At 36.0% G+C, this 21,547-nt stretch overlaps 2 protein-coding genes across 2 annotated transcripts; one reads left to right on the forward strand and one right to left on the reverse strand.

Annotated features, from left to right (window-relative positions):
* Positions 1-13: 13 nt before the first annotated feature.
* LOC585275 (FAST kinase domain-containing protein 5, mitochondrial) lies at positions 14-10,244 on the forward strand. The gene is made up of 6 exons (XM_795236.5): positions 14-125; positions 1,866-3,438; positions 3,853-3,947; positions 6,328-6,490; positions 7,518-7,714; positions 8,751-10,244. Exons 2-6 carry the CDS (start codon positions 1,872-1,874, stop codon positions 8,835-8,837), a joined length of 2,109 nt encoding a protein of 702 aa, XP_800329.3. The 5' UTR covers positions 14-125; positions 1,866-1,871; the 3' UTR covers positions 8,838-10,244.
* A 755-nt stretch (positions 10,245-10,999) lies between these two features.
* LOC579161 (cilia- and flagella-associated protein 161) lies at positions 11,000-21,214 on the reverse strand. The gene is made up of 7 exons (XM_779292.5): positions 21,016-21,214; positions 19,495-19,584; positions 18,345-18,586; positions 17,144-17,228; positions 16,330-16,494; positions 15,512-15,585; positions 11,000-13,200 (listed from the first exon to the last, which is right to left on the reverse strand). Exons 1-7 carry the CDS (start codon positions 21,082-21,084, stop codon positions 13,047-13,049), a joined length of 879 nt encoding a protein of 292 aa, XP_784385.2. The 5' UTR covers positions 21,085-21,214; the 3' UTR covers positions 11,000-13,046.
* Positions 21,215-21,547: the final 333 nt, after the last annotated feature.

Genomic DNA, 21,547 nt, shown 5'->3' on the forward strand with positions numbered 1-21,547 from the left:
CTCAGTTTTCTATCCAGTGTACTCTTGGTGATGTTCCTGGCCTGGCCTGGTCACCCCAAATCGAAAATGTTCTGATTTTTTGACAGCCTTGGTAAGAAAATACAACGGTACCGAGAAATCAACGAGTAAGTATTAAGAGGTAAACTCAGTTAGGAATTTTGACTTTGGGTTTGGCTGTCATCATCAGCTCAGATGGGGTCGGGGAGCCGGTAGTGGTACTTGGGCAAGCGGTAGTCCACCGGCCACGCCACCCTGCAGGCCGCAGGCCAGGCCATGGTTAATGTCAGATATCAGATCAGGGCCGGGCCCTTGGTACTTGGTTGGGTAATCCCTTTGGCAGTTCACTCAGCTCAGGAAGCTATACTGGGATGGTAGGTGAGAGGAGTAACTAGTACACGGAGTGTCAGCAATTGCTGGAATGGTGCGTGGACAATTAAAGCACTTGATAATTTACAGTAAAAACACTAAAATATGCTAAGGAGCTAGGTCTAGGAGTAAGTCCAGTGCAAGTAAAAACCTAGACCGAAATTTCTATCTCTTTCGTTCGTTAGCCTCTGATTTGGGTAGGGTCGGCTCCAATATCGCCATTTATGGCCAAACCTGTCGTATCTTTTTTAGAAAGCCATTTAATTTAAAGAGAAGGTTGAGTTCTGGGAAGAGGTGAAAAATAATTTGTGAGCATTATCATTGTATAATGCAAGTGTGGAAGAACATCTTGCGCTTGCTGTGTACAGTGCTTGTAACTTTACCAAGACTAAGCCAAATTTCTTATCATTTCGATGATTCAAGAACCTTGCAGTACTACACAACAATACTTATATAGATGATCAACCTTTTCTCTTGATTCCACACCGTTTCTTTAAACAATGCCATCGCATGACTAGAACTCAACTTTATCTTTAAGTCAACTTATCATTTTTTAGTCTATAAAGATAAGTCTAGGCAGCGAAAAAATGAAAAATGAAATTTATTTCAAAACTTTTTTGTTGTATTCCAGCTCTCATTTAATTATTACCCGGTAGCTGTTGAGCGCTTATTGTTGTTACTACAAAGTATTGTACAAGTTTATAAACAGTTTGAATAACGTTTTATTGCCTTAAGTGTAAATGAGATAAATATTATTCATCCATACATTGGGCTGCCGGGCATAGAAAAGTTGCCAAAGATACAGTCTGTATTACAGACCCATGAGAACGGTGTCAATTTTTGTGTACGTATATCTATAGATATTGTCCATTTTGAAGCATAACCTTGATAAAAAATCATATCACATAATTATTTGATGAATAAATGTCAAAATTGTGAGTCATGAATTATCTTGGTTTCATTATTTTCTTAAATATGGGATAATATTGGGGTCTTCTTTCGGATGGATGTGACTTGTGGTATCCTTTTACAAATCATATCACATAATTATTTGATAAATAAATGTTAAAACTGGGAGTCATGAAATATCTTGGTTTCATTTATATTTCTTAAATAGAAATAATATTGGGGGCTTCTTTCGAGTGGATATGACTTGTGGTATCCTCTTACGGTACTTGCAAATTTCAAGCAACCTCCAATTCCCTCAAATTTTATAAATTCTCAGATGACGTTTGTAACAAATGTTTATATGCAAATTAGATGTTTGTATAACCTGTTGCCTAATATGTAGTGGTACCACTCTCTTAGATTTTCACTTTTTCAAGCTGTTTGAGTGAAATTAACCCTCATAAGCTCTCTTTGTACATTTTTGCAATTAATTCAATCAGAACTTTTTTTGAGAGCTCAGCAAATTTTATTGCATTAAAAGTTTATTCGATTAATCATCTCTATCCATGTACAAACTACTGAAGGCTTTGTTTTTTTTCTTCATTGCACAGGTTAACATGTCATTTAGCTTAAGCTGCTCTTATGCTGTAAAGATACTGAAAGGAGAGATGTCCTGCATTCATCGTGTACTCAGACAAAGGCTTTGCCATGGTCTCCCTGGTTACAGATTCATGTTTCATGCTGAAGCAGCAATCAAGAAACCGGATGAAATGTGGCAGAAAACGTGTGTTAGGACCAATTCAACACGTTCTAGAAACAACATCATGCGTGACAAAACTAAAGCCATACGGACAAATGTACTAGAGGTTATCTATGGTGGGAGTGATAAGGTTCCAGAGGGAGTGCCATGGACAGATTCAGCCTTGCCCTTGGAAGAAAACCCAAGTGATGATGAAGAGCTTGACACTGGATTTAAAGGTTCAGAGATTAAACAAAGAGCTTTTTTAAAGGAATCCAAGGCATATGAAAGATTATCCCTTGATTATATCAATACACTTTGCGTAGAGTCTGAGTCAAACAGAAAGCATGTCCATCATTTTCTTACAACATTAGGGGAGAATGGGAGTGAGAAGATATCACAGGGTAATGTCACAAGAAATATCAGGTGCCTTTCTGAATTACCACATACTGAAAGAATATTAATGATGAAATCATCAGCAATGGATTATCTGGGAGAATACTTGTGTAGAGCTATGCCAGATATGGAAACTGAAACGTTTGTACAATCTTTGTTGATTTTCTACTGGTGGGATTTAAGTCTGAGTGCTTCACAGAACACACTCATAGAGAAAGAGTGTCTTCAAAGGATATCATCATGGGATATCAATACCCTGCTACTGGTGACAGATTGGTGGATATGCATGGCAGGTGCAAGCTCATGGACCTTCCACAGGGAGATGTTGTCCATTCTAAGGCCATCCTGGACCAAGCTATCAGCCCAACAGATGGTGCAAGCCTTCTACCTATGTGGACAGTTCAAGCGACCAGCTCAACCACTCGTGGATAAACTTGTCCTCCTTGCAGAGCACTTTGTGGATGAATTATCCATCACAGAGATTGCAACAATCTGCAATGGTATGATCAAGGTAGCTGGCTGGCTCCCACACAACAGCATCTTACCAGCTGTTATATCTGCAGCATTATCCAAAGACATCCAACTCCAGACAGATATTGAGAAGTACAATGTAGTTACAATCATGAGGTTCCTCGGACGATCCTACCACTATGATGCAGACCTGTACATCAAACTGTCTCAAGATCTAGTTCCACACATACCGAAGATGAGCTATCTTGCTCTGCCTCATATACTTGGGGTATTTGCAAGGGCAGCCTTTGTTAGCACCCCTCTATTTGATGAAGTATTGAGATGCTTTGATCATTCCAAGGCAAACCTGAAAGACTACTACCTCACACTTTGGTCATTTTGCAGACTAAACTACACCCCTGATGAATTTAATAGCTTTTTAGAAGCAGCTGTTGCAAGAATAGGAGAAAAGGAAGAGTGGACGGATAATAGTGCATTCCTCTTTGTCAAGACACTAGTGCCTCTCTCCTTTGTAGGGAAATATCCAGTGGAGCTTATTCATAGGATATTTAGTCCTGTTTACCTCAAGAAGTATGCAGGTAAGCTTGGTTTGACCTTCTATCCTAGTATTCTTTGTGCACAAATGTAGGGACCAGATTAGTTTTATGAGGGAGCAATGTAATATTTCATTTCTTAATTTCTAGACATGTGTAAACTTTAAGAGATGTGGTAGTGCTATGATGTGTTGAGGAAGATTTTATGAGGAATTTAGGGTACCTCTCAAAAGAGAACATAATGTTTCATTTGAAGGGGGGGGGGGTGCAGAAAAGGAAATGAATCATTTCTCCACCAAAATGATTTATTTATAACAAACAACCCCAAAATGGAAAAGAATCAACCCTTTATCTTAATAAATATACATGGAATACTTGCAGTGAAGACAAAGCTTTCCCTGGCTTTTTTAACCATATCAGAAAAATCATATAGATAATGATTTTATCTTTCCTGCACAGGTCGTTGCCCTCCTGATGTCTACAAGCACCTCTATTGCCTAGATTGTTCTATCGCTATAGAATGCCCAGACTACAAAGGTCCAAGGCTCCCCAAGGTTGGTAACCGTATTGTTGACAGTATATAATATCTTATTTGATTTGATTTGATTTGATAGGTAAACGTGTATGAAAGGATATCAGAATAATCGGATCAAATGAGACTTTATTTTATAAGTAGATGGAGGGCTAAGATTGCGGTTTGGTTTTAGGTTAGGTAAACTTTAGGGTTTAGTACATGCTTTCGGATTAGGTATGATTTTTGTTCCAGGGTTAAATTCAGAATTTCAGTGACCTATTTTTCCTTCTCAACATCCACCCCTCCCCCCTTGAGCAAAAAAATAATAATTATAAAACACCCCCTTTTGCCAAGGGGGGAGGGGGTTGTTTGAACACCCAAAACAACCCCCACCTCCCTCGATACGCCCTTGACTGCACCCAAGTACCTAAAAGATCTCCTCACCATAAATCAATCCTATTAGTCGCTCTTTTATTCTGTCTTTACCATCCTAGAAGTCAACAGAACCTGCACAACCCATTAAGGTGATCTTGCATTCATGTATGTTGTATCAGTCCTCTGGAACAAGCTGCCAAGTGACATTCAAAACATTCAATGCCTAAAAACCTTTCAGAAGCATGTTAAAAACTTTTTATTTACTAATGTTACTAAATGCTATTATGTCGTTCAATTCTAAAGAAAGGTTTGTGTATTTTGTTTTGTAAAGCGCCTTGAGTAACTCATTAGATAGTGCGCTTTATATACCTCACTTAAGAAATCCAGCCATCTGATTGGTCGAAATTGCATTCATAAACTTTAACTATTTCTGTAAAATTCCCAGTAACCATGGTCAAAACAGTTCTAAAATCCCAGTAACCATGGTTACCGGGAAAATAGTTCAGTCTCCATGGTTACCCCATAGGTTTACATGTTAAAAAATGGTTTGAGCGATCGAGGATACCGTACGTGTGCGAAGAATTGGTCGGTATTTTCATACAAGACGACAATTCCAAACAAGACAAAAATGGCTCAAGAAACTCTCCCAAGATTTCAACTTATCAAATGCAAGACTCGCTGACAGCAAGAACAACAAAAAGGGTACGTGAAATTATCCATAAACATGTTCGTTTAGTTGCTGAAAAAGCATAGACGTAGACTCTAGACGAAAATAGATCTAGTTGTCAGGGTGTCTGATCGCGCACCCGATGTTGTGTGTTAAAATTCTTCTCATAGAGTTTGCACGCAATGCAGTCGCTATGCAGTCTACGTGCATTGCGCGACCATGCAAAAAATGTCAAGTTTTTTTTTTTCAATTCGAGATTCAAACCTTTATCTGTTGTGATCCTGAAGGTGATACTCAATAAGTGAGATGTCATATGAAAGCGCAGGTTCTTCTCCATATTACCCACAGGGCCGGCCCACCCCCAAAATTGTAAAAATATCTTGCTTAGACTAGAATCTAGATCTAGTCTACTCTCAAAGATACACTCATAAAAAACAACTGTGCAGATAAACTAGAGAAAGGCCAAGGTGGTGTCATTAGTTGACTTTTTTGTTTTCGGCATATAAAAGTATTAATGACTGCTTTAATATTCGAGAAATAGTATAGTATTAATGACTGCTTTGAATACTTTTATATGCCAAAAAAAAAAAATGAATAAATAAAAAAAAAAAAAAAAAAAACTTTTGTCGAAGATGGGATTCGATCTCTTGCATACAAAAGGTTGTTGTAACTAAAATCACCGCCTTAAACCGCTCGGCTATCGCGCTCTGTTACCATACATAGCAGTTTTTTCTTTATATACATTAAAATGGATTGAAAACGGCTTCGCGTGGTGGATGCTCCATTAAACAGGCCCTTCTTTTACTTTTGCAATGCATATTGGCACGAATTTAGATCAAGATCTATCGGCAGATGTTGTTTTTTTGTTTTTGGAAGTTTATTTTCGTCTTCATGTAAACAATGCAAGATAAAATTGTCGTTAAGATCGATCGAGATTCAATTGTATTGAAATTACCGACCAATTCTTCGCACACGTACGGTATCCTCGATCGCTCAGACCATTTTTTAACATGTAAACCTATGGGGTAACCATGGAGACTGAACTACTTTCCCAATAACCATGGTTACTGGGATTATAGAACTGTTTTAACCATGGTTACTGGGAATTTTACAGAAATAGTTGAAGTTTATGAATGCAATTTCGACCAATCAGATGGCTGGATTTCTTAAGTGAGGTATATAAAGCGCACTATCTAATGAGTTACTCAAGGCGCTTTACAAAACAAAATACACAAATCTTTCCTCGGCACGCCTCGGGCAATAGCACAATTCTAACCTTCCCTTGAGCGTATAAAAACAACTATTTCTCTCAAAGCAGTCATTAATACTATATTATAAATATTTATTATTATTATTATTATCTCACAATTTGCTGTAGAGTATTGCTTCACGGTCCAAGCTGGTACCCCATGGTTCGTCCAAGGTAGTTGGAGATGAAAAGCAAGCATATGCTGAAATCATTCCCATCCTGGCTAGAGTGCTTGGAAGTAAAGATGCTCTCAAGGTCCACCCCATCTTGGACCACATCCGCACACCTGTAGGTAAGAAATCTTGAGGTGTCATGGTGTAGTATAAACTGGGCTGCACTACACAAAGATTTGTGATCAATCGCATAATGGCAATGGCAAATCTAAATCACTGCATGCACATCTTGTTAAAAAAGCTGACCACAAACCAATTACAATGGTAGTTCCAAGGTTGCAATTGATTGCTTACCTTTGTGTTATGCACTCTTTGCTCTAGCCTACTGTATGTATTTCCATTCACCTTTTCCTCAATCCTTGTTTTCTGATTTTACTTACCGGTATGTATTTTGTGACATTCTATGCCATAAGTCATGTTTCTTCAGTCAACATAGGCATTTTATGGTCATCATATATTGATTATACATCGACTATGGCGTGCATCTCTGAAAGTTGATCTAGTCAATAAAGTTATTGATTTTAACCACAAATTTGCTTGTTTAGTTTAACACTTATATATTTTTACACGTACTTAGATTCAAAAGTATGAACAAGTATCCGGTATTGTATTCTCTCAGCAGCTGGAAGCCAATATAAGTTTGTTTAACAATGGGGTAGCATGGGACCATTTTAGTTTTTGACGAATTAACCGAGCACACTTATTTTTGAGATGTTGGAGTCTGCCCAGGTCTTGCTAACTGGTATCCCCAAGCAAGCATCCACCATAGGGGAGAACACAATTGCTCTAACAAGTTAACATTATTATGATATGTATCTGGAACCAAGTACCCTCTGATACGACTAAGATTGACATTGCCAGATGAGGGTACAGCATCAGTAGGTGACATGGTCAGACATTCTCATTTCCTAATCAAAGTCTACCCCCACAGTCCCTTATTGTAGGAGAATGGGGAGGTGTTGATCATCGATAGAAAATGAAATAATCATTAGAGAATTTAATACCTGCAGTATGGAAAAGTTTGGCAAAGTTTGGCAGACATCCTGAATGCAGTAACAGAAGTGTTGTAAGAATAGGGTGCCAAGATGTCTTTTTGTGTTTTCTTGTCAATATTAAAATCTAAAACTGTTTCATCTTTCTCCACAGATATTGAGATACACTTGGATGACAACAATAAACCCATCAACCTTCAGGAGAGCAGGAACAGGACTGAGGAGTCCACCACCAAGCTAGCTGTGCTAGTAGCCTTGGCCAATCACTACCGTAAGGACTCCTCAGAGCTGCTTGGTGTTCATGTCATGAAGAGAAGACAACTCAAGATTGCTGGTTACCAAATAGTAGAGGTAATTTGGTAATACCGATAGAGTTCTGCGCATCTTTTTGGAGGTTATGGTGTTACATGTAAACCATATAGCAGCATGATTATTTTTACTTGCACGTCACTATCTGTAAACCATATAGCAGCATGATTATTTTTTTTTTTTTTTTTTTTTTACTTGCACGTCACTATTTTATTGTATAAAGCAATTGTACACCCTTTTGTTGTCTGCACCTTCACCTGCTGTCACAACACATCCCATCCCAGTATAGCTTGGAAAAGCTGCTTCAGGGATTACCTCATCAAGTATCAAGTATCAAGTTACCTAACATTTAATGGTTACATGTCACTGAAGGCAGATTTTTTTTCATTATGTGTGATGTACAAAGGGTTTGGAGGATTTTATGTGAAGCTTCTTTTTACTGCACAGTCTTTGTTTGAAACAATTAAAACCTGAACTGAATTTGAAAATACTTTCTTAGTATAACAAATCACAAACAATAGAAAAAGATCAATAATAAAGCAATAATTAACATAAGATACAGAAATGGAGTAAATAAAGATTACGTTGCTACTTACATGTATTGACTTCAATCATTGAGTGCCGATACAAATAACCTGCTAAACATCTTCCTTTGACATATTCACTAATCGGATAACATTAAAGGTCCATAGTGGTAAAATAGAAAATTTGAACAATTTAAAACAGAAAATTAAAAGTTACTATATTTGCAATATCCAAAACTTCACCAAGTATTCTTCTGATTAACAGATTATGAAGAATGATGAATTATTAAGTGAAGGATAATATAAAGACCCTGTGCACAGAACCCATTTCAGTGCATGCCCTGTTCTACCAGTCTCCTCACAAGTCCATGTCATGTGTATTTAACAAAGTCTATTTAAACTTGCAGTATCCCTGTATAGAAGTAGCATTTGAAGCTCACACAGAGCAACATAATGTGGGTGATTGGTCTCCTTTAAGTAACTTTTGCGTCAAGAAATATTTTGTAATGACATGACATTCTCATTTTCCTTTAAACTTCTCAATCTTTCAACAGATTCCTTTCCACGAGTGGCATCAAGTCAGGAGGCAGAGTAGGGAGAAAAAGCAAACGTATTTGGCAGGCAAGATATTTGACAGGTAGTCTCTAGTATAGTCAGTTGAGAGTGTACCTAAGAAAATAATTTGTGTACAGCTCGAAATTTACAAAATCAACCCAAACAAATTTAACCTGGCATTCTATGAGTAAACGGTTAAAGTGTCTAAAGAAAATAAAGGAAAATATAAAAACATGCAAAACAGTACCCAAGTTGGACTTGGGATCTATTCTGCTACGAGTGCAAAAGGGCATGTCGACTATTCTACTCACTAGTCACTTTGAGGCTTATTGAGAGTGTTTTTGAACTTGCAATATGTCTTTATAGAAGAAAATTTTTGAAGCCTATATTTTGATAATAGTATAGTGACAAGGTTGCTTGGCCCAAAACTCAAATTTCTTAGGAAGTTTAATATTTTTTATAGTGCATATTTACGAAAGTAGAACAATTGAAATATTTTCTGTTGCAATTAGTGCGAGGTCATTTTTGTATAATGAATCCATTAACATGAGAAAAACATCTGATAAAGGGACGGTGATACGAAGGATGCCAGAAATATAAACATCATATTGAAGAAGAGCATGCATTCAGTTTTGTGTATACCTAGACAATAACAGAAACCATCACTTGACTGTAAGAGTTTAGAGTTATAAGGCAGAATGAGACAGGGAAGGAAGAAGTATAGCAATAAGAAAGATTATGGAAAGAAGAGGGAGGAAAAGTACCAGTACATACCGTAAATCTCTGTGTTTAAGACGCACCCCTATTTTTTGGGCAAAAGAAAAAAGAAAAATGCTGACTGTGTACACAGCAAGCCAGGTCCGTGTTAAAAATCCTAAGCAGGGAAGGACCTTTATTGTACTGCAAGGTGCAGTTGAAGGTGCCAAATTTTGCTCCTGAACTTGTCATAAATAATAGTAAGAATGTCGTTTTTAAAACTACAGATGACAGACAAATTTTCCTGTAAGTCCAAACAGAAATCTGGCCATACAGGTTAGTGTTGTTCTAGTTTCTGAGTGGTGAGTCAATACTCTGTGTATGACTGAGTTGGGAGACATTGCCAGGTGGAAAGGCATCAATCAACAATTTAAAAAAAAAAATCTTGTACCCCCAACTTTCTAATTTTTTTTGCGGAAAAAAGGTGCGTCTTATACACGGAGATTTACGGTATCATGTAATCAAGGATCAATAATAATTCAGATATAATTGCTGTGACACTTATTCAAAAGGTCACAAATTCTTGATAGGACCACTTGAATAGTGGGCAAATTAGGTGTAGACTTTTGAAGTTAGATAATCTGGGCATTGGCCTACGAATGTAAGTTTGGTACCAAGTTGCATTTGAAGCTTTTAAACCCTACTTAACTATCATGATTGAAAAAAAAAATGTGACGATACAATAACATAGGATGTAACACTAAATATATGATTATTCTAGACATTTCATTCATTTATTCTTGCCTAAAGTTTGTGTGATTGTCTTTATTGTTGTTGTTTTGTTTTGCTTGTTCTTTGGACATTACACGATCATGAACCCTAAACAATTATATATTGTTGTAAAGCTGCAGATGTGTTCTGCAAGGAATTAAAACAAAATGCTACAGGGAGGAGGAGGGGGGGGGGGGGGGGGGCAGAGGAAAGGTTATAGTGAAAACAATAAGATAACAAAGAATACGCAAAAATTCCCACATTCAGATCCATGTAACCCCTTTGTCCTGCGCCTTATATCCTTTTTGAATGCATATTTACATTGCTTGTGTACTTTCAATTTAGAAATTGTATACTTTTTTTGTTATCAGGTGTATTCTTAATACATACCGGTACATGTGTAGCAGTTTAATGGAAGCAAAAATCACCACGTTACACAAAAGGTGGACATCATGACACACGACTCACTGTTTTATACCTTAATTAATAAATCAATTTTATAAGACCTTTTTTGTTATGTTGTTCCAAGTGAAAGTTAGGGGTTGATTTCCTTCCTCATACATTGCAGGTGTGTCAGAACTTTAAAAAATTTGTCAATATTGTGCCTTACCTTGTATGGTAATTCATACATACAGTTCATTGCCAAATTGATGCATGTAGACATGGATAAACTTTTTTCCACTTTGGTGATAAAATTGAAATTGTATTGGAATAATCAAAAGATGAATATGTTTAATAGCAAGAAAAACCAGTAATAAAGAAAAAAATCAAACCAATTGTCTTTGTTTATCTTTATAGTAATTTAATTAAACTGTATTTACATTTAACAATAATGATAAAATGAAAATATGCAATATCTTATCTGAATGTACACGTGATCTACATTGACAACATACAACAATCAAACATCTTAAAATTGTGCAGTCTTCTTCCTCCTTATTCGTTTTAAACCACATATGTATTAGGCATTTTATTACTGCTAAAACAAGTCATCAATGTATATAATTGTACAATACTAATTCCATTGATCTTGTGGTGCATTTCTCAATTCACAAAGCAAAGAAGAATCTGAAAAAAATCACCTGTATAGAACTTTATCAAGAAAAAAGACAAATGAGACAGTCTCAAATATGCGTCCCCTAAATTCAGGTAAGATCATGGCTTGAAAAAAGGGATCATTTATCGGTTACAGACAAATTCTGTTCTAAAGGATACCAACTTCCAACACCAAATATATAGGTGCACCAAGAATTTAAGAAAATTGTATTTTGAGCCACAACATTGCACAAAATTGGTTTACCTAGAAAGCCTTTTTGCAGATTTTGTCTACCTGTAGATCAATATTTAACCCAAGGTTAATTGTGTAAGACCTCATTTTTTTTTACCTGACATTTGTTCCACATTATCTTTGATAACCCTTGTGTGTAAGTTTCATGAAACTGAGACATATACTGTTCATTTGAAATGTGAGTGATTAAGGAAATATTTATGCCATTTCCCTCTCTGCAGTCAGAAGCAGCGCTAATGTCTCACTCCAACTACAAAGGCGCCAAACACCACTTTACATGTCAGACAAGTACTGTCTAAAAATAGATCCTCGTTTATTGTGGCATGGGTCACAAATCTATACATTTTTATGTATAAAATTGTAACCTATAACACCCACACATATTTAATGTCATTTTGTGGCATGGTTAGTTAGGGTAGTTTACCATATCTCATCTGAATGTGGCTGAAGTGGCAGCACAAATACTGCTAATTATTTCATATTAATACATGTTTGGTGGGAAAATTACTGCTGTGAAAATACTGAAGAATATATTATGCATAGAATTGACATGAATGAATATAAATGAAACAAAATGTGACAGTTAAAAATACACTGCAAAATACTGTAAGGCATAAGCCTGCATATTCGATGTATTGATCATGAGACAGTGGAAGCAATCAAACTAGAACCAAATAAATGTGTGCATAGCTAGAGAACAATATAGAATAGTTATTAAAGTAAGCAATATTATAAACATGTACTCCAATCATTCACAATATTTGCTGGTGCTCAATATATTCAACATATAAAATGTTCAATTAAATAGCAGTGGTAACTCTGAATATGAAAACAAACATAAATCAGATTTAATTTAATCATACATGCACAATTCCATGGCATTAAACAATTTGATTAATTCTGATCAAATCTGAACACACTACACCTTTTACAGTAATCAAATTCAACTTTCAGCAAAAAAAAGTGTATGTACTTCCATTGGATTCACAGAAAGTGAATGTACAGTGGTACCATGTGACAATGTGATACATGGTAGATGAAGATGTTCATGTTCAGTTCATGTTCAGTCTACACTTTTCAGGACGGAATTGCATTGCACCTTTTTGTCATAAATTATATCAAGAGAACAACATTTAACATTTTTTAAATAAAGGTACAGGAACATACATTCAAAAATCCATTATGTAAACCACCTTCTCTAAATTATGTATTTTGACACTCAGAACATGTGATAAAAAGGAATATCAAATAAAATGATGACATATTTATAAATTCACATCTATATACATATTCTGTAAGCAGTTCAAGGTGATGCATAAATCATTCATTTTAATACATTTTCATTAAATCCTCTTGACTTACAATTTTAAAGTTGCAACACCTGAATTTTATTGAAATATTTATCTAAATTGAGCATCGTGATATAACTTCATATGATAATAAATACAAGACAAAAACAAGCTTGAATAGTCGGTGACATCAATCTTTCCTTCATTTATTCTTTAAGGTGTGAATGGTAGAGACCACATCTCATGAGATCTCACTGTTGATCACCTACGGGCAAAGTCTTGGCCAACGTGGTGGGTTGTGCTGGTTCACCAGTCTTGATAATCCAATGGTTAACATCCTTCTCTGCTCTGTGTGAGTCCAAATCTGTGTGGGCCACTACCTCATACTCCCTGCCAAATGGGGTTCTGTTACAAAAGTGCAAGGGTGATAGTTCATGGTGTAATTTGTAGTTTTATCACCATATAGTTGGCAATATTGTTTTTTCATAATTATAGAGAATATAAAATATTTTGGATTCTGGTTATGTTAAAACTGCAGGCATAACACTGATTTTTTTACTTCTCTGTCACAAGTGCAAGGTAAGGGTTGCCGAAAATTCAGTTTTAATCATTGTTTGTATGAGATATATTAGCGCTAATCCAAACTAGGCCAAGTACTAGAAACCTTACAATTCGAAGCTCCAATCCAGTTTCAGCCAGAAGTTAAATTAATTACTAACTGAAGAAAATATGGACAATATTTTGTCAATACTCAGCAGCAAATTAAGCTCTCTTGCATATTAAATCAGAGAAAAATAATCATTTTTTTCACCACCCAAGCATTTTGCAAGGGCTGTGGAAAGACATTCATGGTCTATTAAAGCTTATGCCTATTTTTAAAAAAAATTCACAACCTTTCACAACCCATCTGTAAAACAAACTTTGATATTTCATTTGATCCTGCAATATGTAGATTTATGTTTTTGGTTATATTCTATGATTATGTCATTTTATTTTATGTATTACAGAGTCATGAGCATTACCTAATGAAGAAAGGTTCTTTTCAAAGAAAAGAGAGAGAGGGAGAGAGAGCAAGAGGTAGCTAACATTTTTGCTTCAATTGCAAGTGCCAAAAGATATGAAATTTTTCAGTTTGTTAGCATTAATGCTTTCTTTCACTTTAGTATAAAGATTATTGAAGAAAAATAGAGGGGATTTTTCACATCATTTTTTTGGTAAAATAATAAGTAAAATATAAGTATACTATCCTAAATTTGATGTCTTCAATTGATATTTCTCTTTAAAAAATTAATTCATTTAATTCATTTAAAAAAGATATATATTTATTTTTAATGGTGTAATAAAGCTTGTAATAAAAAAAACTAGATGGAATTCGACTGCGCGCAGTCGAAAATGATGCCTCCGTTATAGAGCAATTTTAAAAACCAAAACAGAAAAAAAAAATTGAATTCACGTTCAATGGTAATCCATTGACAGGTTCTCAGAATATTGTGATTACAAGCAATTTCTCATATACATATATGACCCTTTGATCTTTGACCTCATGACCATAAAATCTACTCAGTTCATTGGCTCTGCAAGATGTTCTGAGTTAAATAGTAATCCATCTGTCAGTTCTAATGAGAATGCGTTCACAAGCTATTTTTGCATACATAATGGGCCCATGACCTTTGACCTTTGACCTTATGAACCAAGAATCTACTCAGTTCATTGGCTCTGCAAGTAACAAACATGACCTAATTTTGGCATGAATCCATCAATCGGTTCTTGAGATAACGCGATCACAAGCTGTTTTTGCATTCATAATGTGCGCTGTGGCCTTTGACCTTTGACCTACGTGCTCCAAAATCTAATCAGATTGTCTTCCTATGGTGATACACACTATCATTAAGTTTGAAGTTTTTACATCTCCAGTGGTTCTTGAGATATCATGATAACAATCTCAATGTATGGAATTTCATAAGTTGACCTCTGTGACCCTTGACCTTTGACCTATGTGCTCCAAAATCTAATCAGATTGTTTTCCTATAGTGATACACACTATCACTAAGTTTGAAGTTTAAATCTCCAGTGGTTCTTGAGATATCATGATAACAATCTCAATGTATGGAATTTCATAAGTTGACCTCTGTGACCCTTGACCTTTGACATACGTGCTCCAAAATCTAATCAGATTGTTTTCCTATAGTGATACACACTATCACTAAGTTTGAAGTTTAAATCTCCAGTGGTTCTTGAGATATCATGATAACAATCTCAATGTATGGAATTTCATAAGTTGACCTCTGTGACCCTTGACCTTTGACATACGTGCTCCAAAATCTAATCAGATCGTCTTCCTATGGTGATACATACTATCCTTAAATTTGAAGTTTAAATCTCAAATGGTTCTTGAGATATCGCGCTAACAAACTCAATACAAGGAATTTCATAAGTTGACCTCTGTGACCTGTGACCTTTGACCTACGTACTCCAAAATCTAATCAGATCGTCTTCCTATGGTGATAAATACTATTCCCGAGTCTTAAGTTTAAATCTTAAATGGTTCTTGAGATATTGTGATAACGGTCAAACGGGACGGACGTACGGACGGACGTACGGACGGACGGACGTACGGACGGACGGACGGACGGACGTACGGACGGACAACCCGAAAACATGATGCCTCCGGCACCACCTTCGGTGGCGGAGGCATAAAAATGAAAAAAGAACATACCTCACTGACATACCACTAACAACACACAGATCCTCATTTGATTTGCAGTGGTTGAAAATGATTCTCTGGTTAGCCTGGACATATCAAATGAAAGAGAATAGGACAAAAACATATTTAGAACAAAATACAAAATCTAATTTTACACTGTACATCAGATATACAAACGTTAAACAACATTATCAGTGTATTCATTACATCTACATGTACATCTCTTAATATCATATTTCAATTCTTGAAATTCAATTTTCCTCATTGCACGAACTCTTGTAAGTCTAATTACAACTGATCCTCAAATAACTGTAATTGTCATAACAAAATTAAACTTGTTTAAACATATTTGTGGCTTACACCCAATAAAATAAAATAAATATATACAAAAAATTGTTACAAACAAATCTTCTAGTGCATCATTAGCCAATGACTGCATATGTGACTGCATGTATGATGGATAACCTATTTGCAAACAAATATTAGAGACAATGAAAATCCTTTCACTGAAGTCAAGTTGTTATAATTTGAAAGCCCCATCTTAGTTATTTCTGTGAGAACACATTTAAAAAAAAAGTTATTCACACATACTCTGTACTTCTTCCACAATTGGATCACAATATACAGAAATTTCCTCTTGTTGATACAGTCAAACCTGCTTTAGTGACCACCTGTCTACAAAGACCACATTTTTGGTTTCCCTTGAAAATGGGTTTCTCATTAAAACATGTATTAAAGGAACCTGTCTACAAAGACCACTTTTTGTGTTTCCCTTGGGTGGTTGCTATAGACAGGTTTGACTGTATTATGAAATGTAATGCATGACTTACAGGGACGGGCAATCCTTCCGATTCCATTCTGATTTGGGGATTGAAGCAGAGGATACGCCACTCTGTCAGGTAAGGAGACTGGACCTCATCTACAAAGGAAATAAGCTGCTTTCTGGACTTCTCAGCTGAGGCATGGAAGGACACTCTGTCGCTTTGCAGGACAAGCTGTCAATAAAACATACACCACAATATCATTATAAACCATGGATATGAAGACATTTGCAATGGAATCCTTTCACAGGAAGTTGGTGCTACACTAATCTGCCCAAATGTTTGTGATCTGCTACATGTACGTCAGATCATTTTATGGTATGCTGTAAACTTAACAGTGAAAAGTCAAGATACAGAATTGTCACCATTTTTTTTTCTTTGTCCTCTTACCTAGGTATTTTATTTCACATATTTCACATTCCATATATATTTACATCATTTACATTGATAACAGTGAAAAGTCAAGATACAGAAAGGTCACCATAAAATCAAGGAACTGTTGTCAAATTGATGAAGATACATTCAGAAGTGATCTTGTGATGGCTTTTACATGGAATGCCCTATGATAATGATGCTAATAGTGTTAAACTGACTTCTTTCATTATTATTGATTGTTCATAATTGCCCCATGACAATTCATATTCTAATGAGAAGGCTTTCTGTCTCATGGTATGACCAAAATATCCAGGATGATAGAAGAGTTAAGAAAAGGGCACAGTGACGGTAACATCTACTGCAGTTTCTACCACGTACATGCAGACACCTTGGAGAAATGAGATGAATAATTTGTAGGGATTACAAATATATTATCATGTGAACTTACATTGCCTCCTACACCAGGGAGAGTGCAGAGTCTGAAGTGCTGACCATAAGTGAGAGGGCTTCCAGGTGGGATGCCATCTTGTGCCCTAAAAAAATATATATTCAAGAGCATAAGATCTTGATAAGACTTAATCCTGGATAATTAAGGCTCATAACCAAATTTTTCAGAAAAGGTTTAGGAATATTTTTAGAAACATAATAAAAGTGCTCTCAAATTTTATTCAAGCATTTTCCAAAATCCAAGATGCTGTCCCCAAAATGGTGTTCATTGTCAGTTTTCATAAATAACTTTGCAATAGACCAGCTAACTGACATTTTTAAACAAGTTTTTGACACAAGGAATCAGACAAAATCATCAGTAAAGATTCAAAGTATTAGAAGGATTAACAGACAAAAAAACAAAATGGCACCTACCGGGTATTATCATTTCCAAAATTGCCATTTTCTGAATATATAACTTACCAACCAGATAAGTTGTAAACGAAAGGTGTCTTATATATCATCGTAACTGAGGAATCCAATAATGTGACACAATTCATGATTCATAGAAATATTACAAAAAACAATAAAGAGGCTGAAAATAGAAAAGACAAAAAATTTCCCAAAATGCTTGTTGATGCCACTTTCAAAATTTCTCATAACCGAGTTCAAACAAGCTTTAATGGCTTTTCAAATGGTGTTGAACTTTTTAGCCATGCACCTTTCCAATGCTCTCTGTGAAGTGATTTGTGATGCATTCATATATTGAATAAATAGTGCCTTCATAGTACTAAATCATGTTACGCGGTCCCATATAACCATCAAAATTGTTGAAAATAAAACCATGTGGCGTACATTAAAAGACTAGGCTCAAATTTCTCTAATTATGATTGATAGGTGCAAGTATTTGTTGTTCTTGCCTCCCAGGGTGTTCAATCTGAATTATGTGTGTGTAACACATGACAGTTCCAGGATTTCCACAAAAAATCCTGCTTTGTGGGAAACAGAGAACCTAACTACAATTACCCACTTGAAAACAAGGAAATTTTTCATTGCAAATTTAGAGAACATTTCATACAAGCACTTCATATAGCTCCTTGTGTAATAATTGGATTCATTAAAAAACTGATATGAATGAATAAGAACTTTAAGTAAACAAGTAAACTTTGATCTTGAACTTCTGTACTTCTCTAATCCCCATGCACATCTCAACACTGACTTACGGTGCGATAACAAAGGTGTTCCTGACACAAGGATTGAGGCTCTTGCTTGCCGAGGCTGTACAGGTTCCTTCAAACCTCATGGTCTCATGCATCTTGGTCTCTGACATGTTGACAGACAGAACATTAGCTTGACGTGGCTCCACTCCAGGCTGGGTACGGACTTGGTCTGCAGCTGCCTCATTCATGATCACCACTGTGTCTCCAAAATGGACAAATCCATCCACAGTGACGGACAAATCGCTCTGTGGTTTAATATAAACAGAGCATTCTCATATTTAGATTCTAATTCAATCTATACTAGGCTGTATTTATCAATGTACATTTAGTCCAGGTATTAACCCTGACTGGGTCGGTAAAGTCAGTTCAGAGAGTTAGCCTCTTCATCCTATAAAATCATCATAATTCCATTATTACACAAATAACTCCTGTTACGAGTGCATAAGTGAATATGCATGAATAAGGGACACTTGACCCCATCATCTGAGCGTCTACAGGTCTTTCGTTGGGATTGTTTCAATAAACCAATGTGCTGTAAGAGTCAGAATAACGCATACAAAATATAGTCGGTATTACATTTTCGGTATCCCGATACAGATATAATATTATACAGATGGACAGGTAAAAAATTAATATTTATTTTCAGGGGCTACTTCTCAAGCTTGCCTGCATGAAAATAGCATTCTAAAATTTGTTTTGCATTGAACTCTATGCAAATTTACAAGGGGCTCTTTTCTGATTTTCGGGGGCTATTTTGGGCATTTAGGGGGCTAATTCGCCCTGAGCCCCATGTATTTTTTTTCACTATGATGGAGCTTAGTAATGTGGATGACTTTCTAAATTGTTGAATATTAAAATTTTAATAATTTTCAGTTTTTTCTATGACCACTCTTTCCCTCAGGGCAATACTCATAATGTGTTATGTACTGCTACAGCAAATAGGTCCTTTAAAAAAGTGAGAAGATTGATAGCTTATGTAATACCAGCCCTCAACTATGAATGAGAATGCAAAGGAATTTTAGCTGAAGTTTTTTACTTTTAGTTCCTGTATCTACAATTTAAATTTAGTGGACCACTATAAGATATTTAGGCATGGCAATCATATTTCCCTCCATTTAAAGGGATAAAGATTGAATTTAAAGTTTGAACTCACTGGTTTCAAAATGGTACTCCGTAGGTTAGATGCCTTCTGGATGAGCAGTTCTCCCTTTTCTTTCTTTTCCAGAAAGTCTTTCACCATGTCCTGCAGGAGAAATAAATAAATAATACCTACTTGTATAAACAAATAAATACATAGGCCTAATACCTATAAACACATAAATACATAAAATACATATACATGTAATACTAGTCAGTCTACGTGTTACTAATATGCCAACACTTTAACATCAAACTGGGGATTGTTGTAGTACAGGTCTGGTACAAGATCACTAAATATCTCAATGCTGTCCCTCAACTCATCAAGTGTTTCACAAATCAGTCTGTGCTAGGTCAGTGAAACCCTCTGCAAGAGAATGATATTTATATACATGGGGGGGGGGGGTATCCTGACACTTAACAAACTTAAAGCCGTCCCTTTCAATTCGTCTTCAGATTAAACAAAAAGTATTCATGAAATAGCACTAACCATCATGACTAATAATTTGTCCTTTATATTGTCCAACATAAATCTTGGAAAATTTATGAAGTATCGCTTGTATTAAAATCTTAAAATCTCATATTAAAATTAAATGTCTGGAAACACAACATCAGGGTACAAAACTTCCACCTGGAACACAAAAACATATTCTAAACTATGAACAATCCCCCCAAACATCTAATGAAATATAGAGTCTAGAAAGATATCGTCAACTACAAGCAAATTGACTGGTAAAAATGGAAATGCCAACGCCATGGAGAAGGTTGACAAAATGTCACTTGTCCCTTTGTAATTTGTATGTAGAGTCTAGGCCTATAAAGACCCTAGTCTATATACATTGTAGATCTATAGATCTAGATCTAGATCTAGAGTCTATGTGATGTAGCTAGTTGCCATACCAGATCGAGCCAGAGGCTGTGTTACTGTTGGTGTTATTTCTTATCAAAGGCAAAGCCAAGAATCTCAGAATCGGTGTCCAGACATTGCTTAAAAGCACTTACGTCTAGAGGGGGTGTCATGTGCATTTTAAATTGATGTACGGTTCTTTTGGAGGCATAGTTTAAAGGTTTGTGTAGAGTTCAGGTTTTTGACACCTGGTGGGAGGCTGTTCCAGTCTCTTATTGTATTTGGTATGAAGCTGTTCAGGTACGCGTTTGTTCGGCATTGTAGTGGGACTAGACAATTGATATTCTCTCTCACAGATCTTGGTGCTTCATGAACATATAGATCTAGGCCTAGGCCTAATCAGGGATATCCACACCAGCTTTCTGATAATGGAATGCCTTGTAGAATAGCGTTAATCTGCTGTCTTACAGCAATCCAATTAAGCCAAGGCAATACTATAGACCTAGCCCTAGGCCTAGGTCTAGGCAATATGGCAATAACTGCAAGTGCAAGTATTACTATCAATATCATCATGATCATTCAATTTCAATCATACTTCAATCATCACACTCACAGACATGACATGCGGAAATGACATCAGGATCATTGGTTTGCATTGACAATAATGGCAAATTAATATCTGATTCTCACCTCTTCTAAGCATGTGTCCTCATTCCAGTTGCCCACTCGTACAGATGGATTATAAGACCTAACACTCATTTTGATAATTTGTGTGTAATTTTCTACCGTTCAACCTAACTTGAGTTGAGAACTAATGTTAATAAAATCCAGTACCGATGTTCGTGGCCTTTCGAATAGCTTGCTTAGCAACGTCGCATGTAGTCAAAGACCGCATAAACTCTGCTCTGTGTTATGGTTGAACGGAGCGGAACAAGCTAGACTTTACTCTCCAGCCGCAAAAGTTGACCCTTTTAACCGAATTTTCCAGGCTGTTGGAAATGCGGTAGCTGTCCATATTTAAATCAATCTAACCAAGGAACTCCTTGGTCTAGTCTAACGCAAACATTGCATGCGAAAATTGTAAAAGGAAATTAGTCTACAGCTGTAATTTTTCCTCTAGTCCCAACCTATCAAAAATAAAAAAACGCAGTAAAATGCCATGAATAATATATTACTGCAAGTTTACCACCCATACATACAAAAATCTAACTACCCCTACTGC

Source organism: Strongylocentrotus purpuratus, unplaced genomic scaffold, assembly GCF_000002235.5.
Source record: "Strongylocentrotus purpuratus isolate Spur 01 unplaced genomic scaffold, Spur_5.0 spur5_scaffold_9, whole genome shotgun sequence".
In the NCBI taxonomy this organism is placed as follows: Eukaryota; Metazoa; Echinodermata; class Echinoidea; order Camarodonta; family Strongylocentrotidae; genus Strongylocentrotus; species Strongylocentrotus purpuratus.

Coding starts and splice junctions, on each gene's coding strand:
- LOC585275 (XM_795236.5), top strand. CDS start 1,872: ATGTCATTTAGCTTAAGCTGCTCTTATGCTGTAAAGATACTGAAAGGA. Junction 3,439..3,852: donor TTACCTCAAGAAGTATGCAG/GTAAGCTTGGTT, acceptor TTTCCTGCACAG/GTCGTTGCCCTCCTGATGTC. Junction 7,715..8,750: donor CTGGTTACCAAATAGTAGAG/GTAATTTGGTAA, acceptor ATCTTTCAACAG/ATTCCTTTCCACGAGTGGCA.
- LOC579161 (XM_779292.5), bottom strand. CDS start 21,084: ATGAGTGTTAGGTCTTATAATCCATCTGTACGAGTGGGCAACTGGAAT. Junction 16,495..17,143: donor TCCCTGGTGTAGGAGGCAAT/GTAAGTTCACAT, acceptor TTTTATTGACAG/CTTGTCCTGCAAAGCGACAG. Junction 13,201..15,511: donor GTTAGTGGTATGTCAGTGAG/GTATGTTCTTTT, acceptor CTTTTGTAACAG/AACCCCATTTGGCAGGGAGT.